Source organism: Cornus florida, unplaced genomic scaffold, assembly GCF_030987335.1.
Source record: "Cornus florida cultivar Cherokee Brave unplaced genomic scaffold, ASM3098733v1 CherokeeBrave_3.0.0_Hap2_Chr01, whole genome shotgun sequence".
In the NCBI taxonomy this organism is placed as follows: Eukaryota; Viridiplantae; Streptophyta; class Magnoliopsida; order Cornales; family Cornaceae; genus Cornus; species Cornus florida.
Genome location: NW_026775571.1, coordinates 42,458,677 through 42,474,539, shown reverse-complemented (window position 1 = coordinate 42,474,539; position 15,863 = coordinate 42,458,677). Strand labels below are relative to the sequence as shown.

Genomic DNA, 15,863 nt, shown 5'->3' with positions numbered 1-15,863 from the left:
GTCGTGTGCATGGGGAGTTAGTGTGCACGTTGATCTGGGCCATTAGATTAAGTTAATCTAAGTGGATTGATTTGCTGTGGTGGAGGTCTATGGAGAATAGGTGCACAACCGATATGGACCATAGATGTGGTCCAGTAAATACAAAAGAAATCCGGTGTAATGTGGCTCACCAGAAAGCAAAGTTCCAGCCAACCAGGAGAAGCCACATCAGCCAGAAAGAAGTACAGGCGCGTGGCAGCGCGTGTGCAGCGTTTGGCTGCGCGTGAGGCCACCTGGTAGCATGTAGTGGCGCGTGGAAGCGTGTGAGGAATGTTTGGGAACTTTTGGCGGCGCGTGGTGGTGCGTGGAGAGATGTTTGGGGTCCCGGTAAGGTCCTGTGGGGTTCAGTGAATTCCCAAATTTGATTTTAAGCTTGTTAGGGTTTAAACCGACCACTAAAGGAGATACTCTTAGTGTTATGAGAGAAATAGAGTATCACTACGGTATTTAATGTGCGTATATATGATTAATTAATATTACATGACGGAAGGAAATAAATATATACATACATATATATAATTATTTATATATGTGTATATGGTTTAATTAATTTAGGAAGTTTGTATATATACATATTTATTGATATGTATATATATTTATGATTTACATAATTAAGTATTATTAAGGAAGGTGTTATACATAATATATGTGTATTTGTATATAGCATTTAAGAGTATTATTATTATCATTATTCTTGTTTGGTATATAGCATGGTTGATTTAATCATAATAGACTGTGATGAGCACTGAAAAGTGCGCATTTAAACCCGTTAAGCTTAAGCATTCTAGTACCTTTATCTATCTTACTTTGCCGTTTTAGACTTATTACGTGTTATTTATATTTTCAGGCACTAATCCCAAAATTGAGCTAACTCAGCCAAATAAGAGCTTAATTGAAGCAATCCTGAGATAAACCAAATGAGGGAGCAAAGTGGAGAAAGCAAGGAGCAAAAAGGAATCAAAGTTGTGCAGCTGAAAAGTTCGATCGATCCAACTTAGAGTTCGATCGATCGAACATCTATGATCGATCACAGTACTTCTCGATAGATCCAACCTTGGCTTTTGCTGAAATTCCAAGTTCGATCGATCCAACATCACCTTCGATCGATCGAACCCTATTTTGTCCTATTCAAATGATTGATCTTATCCACAGCTGTACGCCTACCAACCACTTTTGTCCTTTTCCCCATAAATATCTTCGAAATATCTCAGCCTTGTTCTTATCTGGAGGAGTCAGACCACTTCGATCGATCCAAGATGCAGTTCGATCGATCGAACCCATCTTCGATCGATCCAAGTTAAGGTTCTATCGATCGAACTTCCTCCAGCGAGAAAAAGTTAAAGTCCAGCTCATTTATTCCGTCCTTCACCCAATCATTGGAGAATATGCCTTGCACGACCACAGCTCATCATAGGGTGTATTTGACCTACCTATATAAGGAATATGATACACTTTTTGGTGGAGAGCCTAGAGTCTCTTGTCACACATTGAAAATCATCTTGGAGGCTATTCTTGGAGAGGAAGAAGGGAGGAAGCTAGAGCAACCATTGGAGGAGATCTTCATCTACAAGGAGCAGCCATGGAGTTAGCCCTTGAGGGTTGGATCATCACTACCATGAGTGGCTAGACATCTTCTTGGGGCTAGAGTTAGCCCCAAGCATGCTTTCTTTACCCAATCTTGTGTAATTTTGAGGGATGTGTGTTGTAATGCATATTTTGATTCTTGAACTTATGAAGATCTTGATTATTCATTGAGTTCTATGGATTGATGCTTCTAATTGATCATTTTCTCTATCTATATGTCTATGTATGCTAGAGTAGATGCTCACCTCTAGATTTAATGTTATTGATGCATGTCTATGTGTATTAATGCCTTTAATCTTGAGATTGCCAAAATATGAAGTTCTTAATGTAATGCTCTTGTTATGTCTCTAGATGGTTCATACTTATTCCTTGATGGATTGTGTTTCTCTTTTAAGTAATGTAGTGTTAGTTGGGGAAACAATTCATGCTTGTTCTTTGATGTTCCATGCTTTTGAATGCAAGAAGCATATGCTCTAATTTTGTGATGTAAAGGAATTTTGAGCTTAATGAAGGGTTAATGATTAGTTATGATATGTTGTATCTTTCACATGTGTTTAGACAATTTATTCCTCTCCCAATAGATATTTTGTACCTCTCACATGATGATTAGATAATGCATGTTTAACTAAGTCATCCTTATGGATTGCTTGGACTATGAGCTTAATGAAAGGTTCAATGACTTGAATTGTTATTTTGTTATCTTCACATGATGTTTAGACAATATATTCCTCTACCAATAGATGTATTGTGGCCTCACACATGTTGATTGAGACAATTTGCACTTGTTGAGTCACCCTTACCAATTGAATGTCTTTTACACACACAACATTGTTGCAACACATTCATTTCCCTCATTAGTCACTTGATTATGGTTTGGAATAGTATTGTTTGGTGGTGATCTCTACACCCCAAGACCTTTCCTTCTTACTTACTTTTTATCTTATTGCATTGCTTTATTATAGTTTAGCTCATTTAGTATAATCAACCAACCAACCAATTGTGTGATCACTCGACCTACTAACCCTAATTACCATAGTTCACAATTCGATACACCATCAAATCCCTTGGGACGATCCCTACTCGCCCTATCTATATTTTATATAGAGAAAGGTAGTAGTGGCTTTTTATAAATGTAAAACTTGGCCACCTCCTAAACACACACAACTCTTCAAGCTTGACTTGGTATCGCGACCCTTGTAAAGGACCCGGTCAGTTTTTGGCGCCGTTGCCGGGGATTTTAAATTGGCAACGTCGAATTGTGAAATTCAATTAGGATTAGTACTCTTTTGATCTTGTCTTTACTTTCTTTTTATTTTCTGTTTTTGATTACTTATTAAGTTTGTTCTTCATTAACAAGGTGCATTGAGCAAGGAGCTAGCAAAGTAATTCCAAGCTAAGGAGCAAAGCAAAGCAAAGGAAAAATGCTTAAAATGAAGAGTTGCTAAGCTAAGCTTTTAAATTTGGAGTTGAAGTGCTAAAGGACTATTGTGAGACCTTCTTACCCAATCTCCTTAGTTAAATCGGGGGCCCACGTGGTGGCATTGCATATCATTGAAAGCATGGGAGTATGGGAATTATTGTATATGGAGGAAGTTGATGATATTTGACTTGTTGTGGAGGAGAAGTGTTTGTTTGATTGCTTTGTTGTGATTTGTAGTCTTTACTTGATCATTCACTCTAGGCATTCACATGGAAAACCTAGAGGGTAATCTTGGCCACCTAGACCCACATTTCATGCAAAACCTCCCTCCCGATCAATACGGTCTCGGAGCTCAAGCTCCAATGCCTCCAATGGTACTTCGTGACTATTATGATCTCCATGCATACCATGCACCTTCTTGTATCATGTTGCCTAATTTCGAGACAAATCAATATGAAATCAAGCCCGAAACTATTCAATTGTGTCCACTTTTCTATGGTCTAAATGATGAGGAGCCTTATAAGCATCTAAATGAATTCTTTGAAATATGTTCCACCATTAGATACATGAATGTCCCGGAGGAAGTGATTAGACTACTCCTTTTCCCTTTCACCCTCAAAAGCAAGGCAAAGCATTGGTTCAATACTTTGGAAGCAAATTCTATAACTTCTTGGATGCAAATGCAAAATGAATTTTTAAAAAAGTTTTATCCCATGAGCTTGACCAATGCTATGCGTACTTCAATTAGAACTTTTTCTCAAAAAGAAGGGGAGTTATTACATGAGGCTTGGGAAAGATTGAATGACTTGCTAGGGAAATGCCCACATCATGGCATTCCAAAATGGCAAGTGGTTCAATCCTTCTATGAGAGCCTATCCGACATTCATAAAGATATTGTTGATACATCATGTGGAGGATCATATTTTGGGAAACATGAGGATGACATTTGGCAACTCTTTGAGAAGATGAGCGAAAACTCTTTACAAAAATTTTATACTTCTCAAATTGACAATGAACGAAAAGAGAAGAAGAAAAATTCTCAAGTTTGTCAAATAGAGAGTTCAATGGGAATTGTAGCCGAGATTAAAACTCTTTCTCAAAAGTTTGACCAATTCTTGTTAAATCAAAAACCGGCTAACAATTCCTATCCTCATCATCATACCTCTCAAATGAATGAGCCTTGTATGACATGTTCAAGTGTTTTGCACACTACTTTTGATTGTCCCCACGGACATGCTTATAATGAATACTATGAACAAGTCAATGCTACATTTGCTCATCCCTATTTCAATGTTTATGTTCCAAGGTGGAATGAACATCCAAATTCTTTTCAAGCTCAGAATTTTCAAAACAAGTACATTCTCCTTCATATCATCAAAGAATGAATAATTCTTCACATCCTCAATTGTATGAATTCCAAACGGAGCATCATTCTCCTCATGCACTTCATAATGATTCTACATTTGAAGATAAGGTTTTAATGGCTTTGGATAGCCTAGAGAAGAACACAAATTTGTTGCATTCACACTCTCAATCTATATCAAAGCTAGAGTCCCAAATCGGGATCATAGCTAATGCATTGAATGCAAGGGAAGTGGGTAAGTTACCTAGTCAACCCGAGAGGAACCCAAAAGCTCAATTTTGTGTGGAGGCAAACTCTACGTCGGAGAATGCCTCACAAGTTCAAACACAAGCAATCACTACTTTGAGAAGTGGAAAGCAAGTTGACAATAAGGTTGAGTTGCCAAAGGAGGATAGTGAATCGGTGCAACCAAATGTTGTCACTCATCAAAATTCCAATTCCATACCTATCTCTTTGGATGAGAATGTTCCAAATCGGAATACTCAATCTTCATCATCTTCTCAAGTGCCAAAATGTCATGAGCCAAAAGCTCATTTCCCTTATGCTTTGAGAGAAACCTCACCTCAAGAGAGGCAAGATGGGAAAATACTTGACATGATGGATGTTTTTAAGCAAGTGAACATAAATCTTCCCCTCTTAGATGCAATTAAGCAAATTCCGCCTTATGCCAAATTCTTAAAAGATCTTTGCACACAAAAGAGGAGGAACAAAGGACAAGGTCCTAAGAAAGTGTTCATCACGGAGCAAGTGAGCTCCATTCTTCAACAAAATACTCCACTCAAATGCAAAGACCCCGGTGCTCTAACCATTTCATGTGTAATTGGAAATCACGAGATCCGAAGAGCTCTTCTTGACTTAGGTTCAAGTGTTAACCTGATTCCTTATTCTGTGTATGTCCAATTGGGGTTGAATGAGTTAAAACCAACCTCGGTGGTTCTTCAAATGGCCGATAGATCGGTCAAAACACCTAGGGGTATGGTTGAGGACATCCTTGTTAAAGTAGATAAATTCTACTTTCCGGTTGATTTTGTAGTGTTAGACACTGAACCGGTTGCTAATTCCACTACTCAAATCCCAATCATCTTGGGAAGACCATTCCTTGCCACCGCCAATGCCACTATCAATTGTAGGTCCAGAATCATGGATCTTTCTTTTGGCAACATGATGGTCAAACTCAATGTTTTCAATGCAAGTTGACATCCCATAGATGAAGATGAGTGTTATGTTATTGATGTGTTAGATGAGGTTCTTGAGGAATCAATTCCCACAATGATCATGAAACAACCGCTTGAGGATGATCTCTCATCTCTTTTATCCGATGATCCTCTTGCCTCATGTCTTCTTGAAATGTATGAGAGTTGTGGGTTTGATAATGAAAATTCAATCAATGAAGTAAGCAATATAATAGAATCCGTAGCAAGTTTGAATTGTCCACCATGGAAAACTCCAATTGAGCCTCTTCCTTCACTTTCTAGTACTCCTCCGGTTCCATCTTTGGTATCTCCACCAACTCTTGAACTAAAAACTTTGCCTTCTAATCTTAAGTATGCATTTCTAGGTCCTCGCGACACTCTTCTGGTTATCATCTCTTCAAGCCTAGATAAGGACCAAGAAAATGCTCTACTTAATGTACTTAAAGAAAACAAAGAAGCTATAGGGTGGAGTGTGGCGGACCTTAAGGGAATTAATCCTTCCATTTGTATGCATCGTATACTCATGGAAGAGGATACAGAACCCTTTAGGGATGCCCAAAGGAGATTGAATCCTAACATGAAAGAGGTAGTTAAGAAAGAAGTAGTGAAACTTTTGGATGCCGGAATCATCTACCCAATCTCCGATAGCAAATGGGTGAGTCCTACACAAGTAGTTCCCAAAAAGTCGGGAATTACCGTGGTTGAAAATGCTAAAGGTGAGGAAATCTCTAAGCGCACCGCCAACTCATGGCGTGTGTGCATTGATTACTGAAAATTAAATGCCGCCACTAGAAAGGATCATTTCCCTTTACCCTTCATTGATCAAATCTTAGAGAGATTGGCGGGGGAACAATACTATTGCTTTCTAGATGGATATTCCGGTTACAACCAAGTGGCCCTTGACCCATTAGACCAAGAGAAAACCACCTTTACATGTCCATTTGGCACATTTGCTTATAGACGGATGCCTTTTGGTTTGTGCAATGCTCCTGCTACATTCCAAAGGTGTATGATGTCTATCTTTTTGGATATGGTGGAAGAGTATCTTGAGGTCTTCATGGATGATTTTTCTATTTTTGGGTCTTCCTTTGATGCTTGCCTCAAAAATTTGGACTTAGTGCTTAAAAGATGCCGTGAAACAAACCTTGTTCTTAGTTGGGAAAAGAGCTATTTCATGGTTCAAGAGGGAATTGTTTTGGGTCACGTCATATCTAGAAGAGGAATTGAGGTAGATAAGGCGAAAGTTGAACTCATCTCTGAACTACCCCCACCTTCAACGGTGAGGGAAGTTCGCTCTTTTCTAGGTTATGCCGGCTTCTATCGCCGCTTCATCAAGGACTTTAGCAAAATCGCTAGACCTTTGTGCAATCTTCTTGCCAAGGATACTCCTTTCGTCTTTGATCAAGCATGCCTAGACGCCTTTCATAAATTGCGCACTTCATTGTCATATGCTCCTATCATGCAACCTCCTAATTGGTCTTTGCCCTTTGAAATTATGTGTGATGTTTCTGACTATGCCATGGGGGCAGTTTTGGGCCAACGAGTAGGTAAGCTCCCTTGTGCCATATACTATGCAAGCAAAACCTTCTCAGGAGCTCAATTGAATTACTCCACTACCAAGAAGGAATTACTTGCTATAGTATATGCTCTTGATAAGTTCCGCTCTTATTTGCTAGGATCTAAGGTTATTGTTTACTCTGATCATGCTGCATTGAGACATCTTTTAACAAAAAGGGAAACAAAACCTAGATTGATTAGATGGATTTTACTCCTCCAGGAATTCGATTTTGAAATCAAGGACAAAAAGGGCACCGAAAATGTGGTTGCTGATCATTTTTCCAGATTACAAATAGAGCCTTTCCCTAGTCCTCCAATTCATGATTCCTTCCCGGATGAACAACTTTTTCAAGTCTCAAATGGAATAATGCCTTGGTTCGTTGATATTGTGAATTATTTGGCAATAGGCAAGCTTCTAACCTCTTGGTCAAAGAACGACAAAAATCGTTTCTTTGCCAACATCCGGAATTACTATTGGGAAGACCCTGTTTTATACCGTTATTGTCCCGATCAAATTGTGAGAAGATGCATTCCGGAGAGTGAAATCCCAAGTGTTCTAGTGTTTTGCCACACACTTGCATGTGGTGGGCATTTTAGTGCAAAGAAGACCGCCCTAAAGGTTCTTCAAAGTGGGCTCTTTTGGCCCACTATTCATAGAGATGCCTACAACTTTTGCAAGTCGTGTGAGAGGTGTCAAAAGATGGGAACAATGTCTAAAAGAGATATGATGCCATTAACCAATATATTGGTTGTTGAAATTTTTGATATTTGGGGCATTGATTTCATGGGTCCATTTCCAATGTCATATGGTTATCAATACATTCTTCTTGCCGTTGATTATGTTTCTAAGTGGGTTGAGGCTTGTGCTACCAAAACAAATGATCACTCCGTGGTCATTCAATTCATTAAATCCAATATCTTTGCTCGTTTTGGTATACCAAGGGCTATGATAAGTGATGGAGGAAAGCATTTTTGCAATCATTTCTTGAGGCAATTATTTCTTAAGTACTCCGTCACTCACAAAGTAGCCACTCCCTACCATCCTCAAACAAGTGGACAAGTTGAAGTGTCTAACCGGGAAATTAAGCATATCCTTGAGAAAACGGTTAACCCCACCCGGAAAGATTGGTCAAGAAAGCTAAATGATGCTTTGTGGGCTTATCGTACGGCATATAAGACTCCCATTGGCATGTCCCCTTATAGAATTGTTTATGGGAAGCCTTGCCATCTTCCAGTTGAGCTAGAACACAAAGCCTTTTGGGCAGTTAAAAAGCTCAATTTTGACCTAGCCAAAGCCGGAGAGAATAGGTTACTTCAATTGAGTGAATTGGAAGAGCTAAGGCACAATGCTTATGATAATGCCAAGCTCTACAAAGAAAGAACCAAAGCCTTCCATGATAAGCATATTGTGAAGAAGTCCTTAGAACCCGGTCAAAAAGCTTGGCTTTTCAACTCTAGGTTAAAACTCTTTCCCGGCAAATTGAGAACCAAGTGGGAAGGTCCCTATGAAATTATCTCGGTTGCACCGCATGGAGCGGTAGAGATACAAGACTTGAAGAAGGGGAACATCTTCAAGGTGAATGGGCAAAGATTGAAACCATACATAGAGGGCCAAGTCTTTCAAAGACATTTAGAGGCTGCAAATCTTATTGACCCGGTGTATGAACATATTGATGAAGATTTTGATAAGAATTTAAAAACATCTTTTGAGTTAAATCCAACAAGTTCTTCCAAGAACCATTTGTTGAGTGGAACTCAAAACATCTCTCATCCCAAAAAGGAGGGGATGCATTGCAAGATCTTTGATCCGGGTTAAAAGAACCCTAGGTCTTGCTAGAGACGTTAAAGACTAGCACCGAAATTCGTAGGATGTCAAAACCCTATTCCTCCCTCATTTCTATCTTACATTTTGATTCTTGTGAAGTCTAGATACTGTTTTTGTGGTTCATATAAATTGGAAGGAACTGAGTAAGGGATTGCATGAGCATTCAAGTCATTTTGAGCATTTAGGCATAATTTCGATCGATCCAAGTCTTGGTTCGATCGATCGAACTTTGGTTCGATCGATCCAACTATGGACTCGATCGATCCAGCTCTCATTTTGCACCCAACACTTAGAAAAATTTTGGACCTGCATCCAAATTCCAAGAAAAATTTTGGACCTGCATCCAAATTCCAAAATGCATGCTCTTGGGATCTCCAAATTCTCAAAAGTTCGATCGATCGTAAACCATTTCGATCGATCGAACTACCTTTCGATCGATCCAACATGTGGTTCAATCGATCATGAGTCCCAACACTTAGAAAAATTTTGGACCTACATCCAAATTCCAAAATGCATGCTCTCGGGATCTCCAAATTCTCAAAAGTTCGATCGATCGTAAACCATTTCGATCGATCGAACTACCTTTCGATCGATCCAACATGTGGTTCGATCGATCATCAGTCCCAACACTTAGAAAAATTTTGGACCTACATCCACACTCCAAAATGCATGCTCTCGGGACTTTTCAAAATTTTTCATGTTCGATCGATCGAATTCCAAGTTCGATCGATCCAAGGTTCCAGCACATATCAACTCTTGAACCCTTAAACTTGTACATTCTTTATCCTCTTCGATCGATCGAAATCTTTCTTCGATCGATCGAAATTTGCATCTCATCTAAAAAAAAAAAAAAAAAAAAAAATTTCATTAAGAGTGGAGACCTAAGTTCGATCGATCGAACTCCATCTTCGATCGATCGAACTCACAGCCGGCACCTCCAGCCACTGCAGATCTTCACGATCGGGCCTCCTGAGATTCTACTTCCAGTTGTTCTATGCTTTCATTTCTTTTATTCTGGATCTGTATTATACTGTCACTGTTACTGTATTATATTTTGTGGCCGGTCTGTCGGCTTTATTATTTTATTGATGTACCTGCACTTTATATTCTCTATATATTGCTTCTTGATTATGGATGTCTCTTAGTATCTCATATTTGTATATTTGACTCCATCTGGTACACCACAGTGACTTCAGTGAGAGAGTGCTGCCTAATTTTTCACGACCACTCTTACACCTCTCTCTCTATTCTCTATTTATCCCATCTTACACTTGCATGTCCACTGTGCACTGATTATCCTATCTTGTTATCTAATTAGTTTATCCGAGTGCAAACTTTTTAGGGCCACAGTTTATCCCAAGTTTGGGGGGGCCATGCCACCTGCTTTGGATACTTCTATCTCGATCATTTATGTCTAAAGCACTGGTATACTCTTTCCTTTGTTCTCTTCACACATTGAGGACAATGTGCACTTTAAGTTTGGGGGTATTGGTGTATGTTTCAGTGTTACTTTAAAATTCAAATTTTGAGCATGTCTTGTGTATTTGAGGGATATTTCTATACTTGGTCCATTTCTAGCTATGATTTTGATCTTTTGAGGACTATATTGCTTAAAATTTAAAAATTGCTTGACTTGAGAGTCCAATACTCCTTGTATGCCTTGAGGATGCCATTTAGGAGTAAATTTTTCAAAAGATTGATATCTTGCTTGCATTTGTGGTCCACATCATCCTGATTTTGTGATTGTTTTGAGATTCAATATAGGATTCTACACTAGCACCGACGCACGCTAGCATTCAATTGTGGGGTACATGCTTTGTTGATTATTGAATTGGTTATATCCCAATTGGGCTAATAGTGCATTGAAAGCTTTCATTCTTGATAAAGGTGGATAACAACCCCTTTTCATTGAGTAGCCGGGATTCTTGCCTCATTAAGCAGTGAACTTCTCGCGCCGAAAGGTGGAGGGCCCAAACTTTAGGTTAATAATTGAATTGAAAAAAAAAAAAAAAAAAAAAAGAAGAAGAAGTTGCAAAAAGCAATAAAAGTGAGGACTTCTCCCAAAAGGTGAGAAGTGGGAAATGATTAGATGGTTGTCGTCTTGATTTGTAGCCTAGTTGATTTGAGTTTGTAAGTCCGTAGGGGTGTCTTAACACCTAATGCCCTAAAGCCATCTGGTTTGGGAGTCATTGACCTAAAGCTCGCTACATGAATCTTCTAAAGCTTAAGAGATCAACACATTGCACAATACTTCCATCTTTGATCCTCAATAAAAAAAAATTGAAAAAAAAAAGAAAAAAAAAAGAAAGAAATAGAGTGAAAAGAATAAGCGCACCTGGAACAATAAAGCTTTAATAAAAGGTCCACTCTCTTATCTTGATGATCGGTACTAGATTTGTGTGCTAGTTTGAGGGTAAGGATATGATTACTTCTCTAGTTAGCTAAGATAGCAACACACTTGATGCCGGACCCTCACATGGATTCTAGACTTGTTTTGATTTTCATGATCATTTTCTTGATGTGTGGAGGACCATGCTTGCTTACTTGATATTGAAATTTTGGGAGATTGCTTAGAAACGGTTGAAAAATTGCATACTCAAGGTAGTTTTCTCTCAATGCTTGTTTGCAATATTGGTGCCTTTTTTGAAAGAATGAGCTTAATGTTTGTGGGTACCATTTCTGGAAACCCTCACGAGACTTTACTCGTCCACTAGGGGTAACCTAGGGGTTTGAAAGGCTTGTTGCATATGCTAAATGCAATCGTGTTCCCTACGAAAGTGGCGCTATCATTTTACTTGCTTTCCGTTTATACTTGTTTAGTTGTTCATTTCATTCCTTTACTTCTTAGTTCATTGCTAGGGACTAGCAATATTTAAGTTTGGGGGTGTGATGAGCACTGAAAAGTGCGCATTTAAACCCATTAAGCTTAAGCATTCTAGTACCTTTATCTATCTTACTTTGCCGTTTTAGACTTATTACGTGTTATTTATATTTTCAGGCACTAATCCCAAAATTGAGCTAACTCAGCCAAATAAGAGCTTAATTGAAACAATCCTGAGATAAACCAAAGGAGGGAGCAAAGTGGAGAAAGCAAGGAGCAAAAAGGAATCAAAGTTGTGCAGCTGAAAAGTTCGATCGATCCAACTTAGAGTTCGATCGATCGAACATCTATGATCGATCACAGTAATTCTCGATAGATCCAACCTTGGCCTTTGCTGAAATTCCAAGTTCGATCGATCCAACATCACCTTCGATCGATCGAACCCTATTTTGTCCTATTCAAATGATTGATCTTATCCACAGCTGTACGCCTACCAACCACTTTTGTCCTTTTCCCCATAAATATCTTCGAAATATCTCAGCCTTGTTCTTATCCGGAGGAGTCAGACCACTTCGATCGATCCAAGATGCAGTTCGATCGATCGAACCCATCTTCGATCGATCCAAGTTAAGGTTCGATCGATCGAACTTCCTCCAGCGAGAAAAAGTTAAAGTCCAGCTCATTTATTCCGTCCTTCACCCAATCATTGGAGAATATGCCTTGCACGAACACAGCTCATCATAGGGTGTATTTGACCTACCTATATAAGGAATATGATACACTTTTTGGTGGAGAGCCTAGAGTCTCTTGTCACACATTGAAAATCATCTTGGAGGCTATTCTTGGAGAGAAAGAAGGGAGGAAGCTAGAGCAACCATTGGAGGAGATCTTCATCTACAAGGAGCAGCCATGGAGTTAGCCCTTGAGGGTTGGATCATCACTACCATGAGTGGCTAGACATCTTCTTGGGGCTAGAGTTAGCCCCAAGCATGCTTTCTTTACCCAATCTTGTGTAATTTTGAGGGATGTGTGTTGTAATGCATATTTTGATTCTTGAACTTATGAAGATCTTGATTATTCATTAAGTTCTATGGATTGATACTTCTAATTGATCATTTTCTCTATCTATATGTCTATGTATGCTAGAGTAGGTGCTCACCTCTAGATTTAATGTTATTGATGCATGTCTATGTGTATTAATGCCTTTAATCTTGAGATTGCCAAAATATGAAGTTTTTAATGTAATGCTCTTGTTATGTCTCTAGATGGTTCATACTTATTCCTTGATGGATTGTGTTTCTCTTTTAAGTAGTGTAGTGTTAGTTGGGGAAACAATTCATGCTTGTTCTTTGATGTTCCATGCTTTTGAATGCAAGAAGCATATGCTCTAATTTTGTGATGTAAAGGAATTTTGAGCTTAATGAAGGGTTAATGATTAGTTATGATATGTTGTATCTTTCACATGTGTTTAGACAATTTATTCCTCTCCCAATAGATATTTTGTACCTCTCACATGATGATTAGATAATGCATGTTTAACTAAGTCATCCTTATGGATTGCTTGGACTATGAGCTTAATGAAAGGTTCAATGACTTGAATTGTTATTTTGTTATCTTCACATGATGTTTAGACAATATATTCCTCTACCAATAGATGTATTGTGGCCTCACACATGTTGATTGAGACAATTTGCACTTGTTGAGTCACCCTTACCAATTGAATGTCTTTTACACACACAACATTGTTGCAACACATTCATTTCCCTCATTAGTCACTTGATTATGGTTTGGAATAGTATTGTTTGGTGGTGATCTCTACACCCCAAGACCTTTCCTTCTTACTTACTTTTTATCTTATTGCATTGCTTTATTATAATTTAGCTCATTTAGTATAATCAACCAACCAACCAATTGTGTGATCACTCGACCTACTAACCCTAATTACCATAGTTCACAATTCGATACACCATTAAATCCCTTGGGACGATCCCTACTCGCCCTATCTATATTTTATATAGAGAAAGGTAGTAGTGGCTTTTTATAAATGTAAACTTGGCCACCTCCTAAACACACACAACTCTTCAAGCTTGACTTGGTATCGCGACCCTTGTAAAGGACCCGGTCAGACTGGTTATTAAATAAAGTGACATGCTTATAATTTGCGTGAGATGTCTGTGTATGAGTTAGCTATCGTTGAGTCTAAAATTGGTACATAGTTGAATTGTAGGCATGAATGAATTGCCATAGGCGTAAATATATTGCCTAAGTATTTGTACGAATAAAATACATACATAGGAAGCATGGATGAGTTGCTAGTTTAAAGGCATAAAATATATATTTGTGGAGGCATGGTTAAATTGCTAATGTATAAATAAATATACTTATGGAGGTATGGTTGAATTGCCAAAGTATAAATATATATACTTAAGGAGAAATGGTTGAGTTGCCAATATATAAATAAATATATTTATAATGGCCTGGTTAATTTGCCAAAGCATAACTTAATGGCTATGGGTGTTAAAGGTTTAAATTGCATATATGGTTATTGTGTGTACCAGTTGGATTAGGGTTAGATATTCTTAAATTAGAATAGTCTAGTACTTACAGGTAAGTGTATTATTTTATACATATTAATAAAATAATATTGGTGGTGACATGGATGATTTGTCAAAGCCTAGATATTGGCTGTGTAATTTAAATATTTAAAATCATTATTGGTTTTGGAATTAAATATAATATTCTTTTAATTATATTTTATTATTTAAATTATTAAATTGCCGTGTAGGATGGAATTAAGGTTAGGGGAGTTTCTTTAAAAAGAAATTGTGGATTGGACTAGATATGATTATTATTTAATCATTGATAATGGTTTTGGAATTAATGCACCTAGCTATAGATGTTATTGTTATATTGTATATAATTAGTTATATATATATGTATATCATGGTATATTAAGGTTAAAACTTTATTAGGTTTGCTTTTGATCAGAGATGATCTATTTATTGGTTTTCAGAGGTCTGGTAGAGAGAACTTGCTCGTAGGGTTTAACCCACGACTTATTTTTCAGGTTATTAAAAGTTCAAGTCTCAAGGTTGAGGATTCGCAGCTGGAGGACTTATCCATTTTTTCGGTTTATTTAAAAGTAGGATATTATTATATTTTTCATTTAAGGTTAGTATTTAATAATGAACTTCTGGATAGTGGACTTTTGTTAAGGGGTCCTTGAGTTACAGGATTCCTGAGTTGTAATTTTTGGAGAATTATTAATGAAACTTTTAGTTAATAGTTTTCTTCAGCGGTTTATTTATTCTTTATTATTTATCTTTGTATTTTGTGCTTGTGTAAATACTTTAATTGTTTTGATATTTCTTAATTTTGTGCACGGACTTGATCAACTCGTGTTTAGAAATTAGGGGGTATCACATTGTGGGTATCATTTTTGGAAACCCTCACGAGACTTCACTCGTCCACTAGGGGTAACCTAGGGGTTTAAAAGGCTTGTTGCATATGCTAAATGCAATCGTGTTCCCTATGAAAGTGGCGTTATCTATTTATTACTTTCTAGTTCATAGTTGTATAGTTGTTCATTTCATTCCTTTACTTTATAGTTCATTACTAGGGACTAGCAATATTTAAGTTTGGGGATGTGATGAGCGCTGAAAAGTGCGCAATTAAACCCCTTAAGCTTAGGTATTCTAGGATCTTTATCTATCTTATTTTCTCATCTTAGACTAATCTCATGTTATTGCCCCTTTTAGGTACTTATCCCAAAAATAAGTTAATTCAACCAAATAAGAGCTTAAAAGAAGCAATCTCAAGCTAAATGGAAGAAATGAGCAAAGTGGAAGCAAAGTATGGAAAAACAGTAAGTTCGATCGATCTCAATATTCCTTCGATTGATTAGAGCAGCATCGATCTGGCCTCATCAAGATGGATCCAAGCAATTGTCCTTATCCAAAAGATCTCACCATTTTCGATCGATCCAACATTTCTTAGATCGATCGAAATTATTCGATCTTATCCACACCTACCACCCCACCTACCACTTTTGTTTCTTTCCT

General features: G+C 37.8%; 1 protein-coding gene across 1 annotated transcript in view; it reads left to right on the top strand.

Moving 5' to 3' along the window:
- The first annotated feature begins 4,523 nt into the window (after positions 1–4,523).
- Positions 4,524–15,863, top strand: part of LOC132271310 (uncharacterized) — a 32,254-nt gene continuing 20,914 nt past the window's right edge. The window contains exons 1-3 of the mRNA XM_059772652.1: positions 4,524–4,641; positions 5,965–6,254; positions 8,154–8,815. Coding sequence (XP_059628635.1) covers positions 4,524–4,641; positions 5,965–6,254; positions 8,154–8,815 — 1,070 coding nt within the window. The remainder of the gene's footprint in view (positions 4,642–5,964; positions 6,255–8,153; positions 8,816–15,863) is intronic.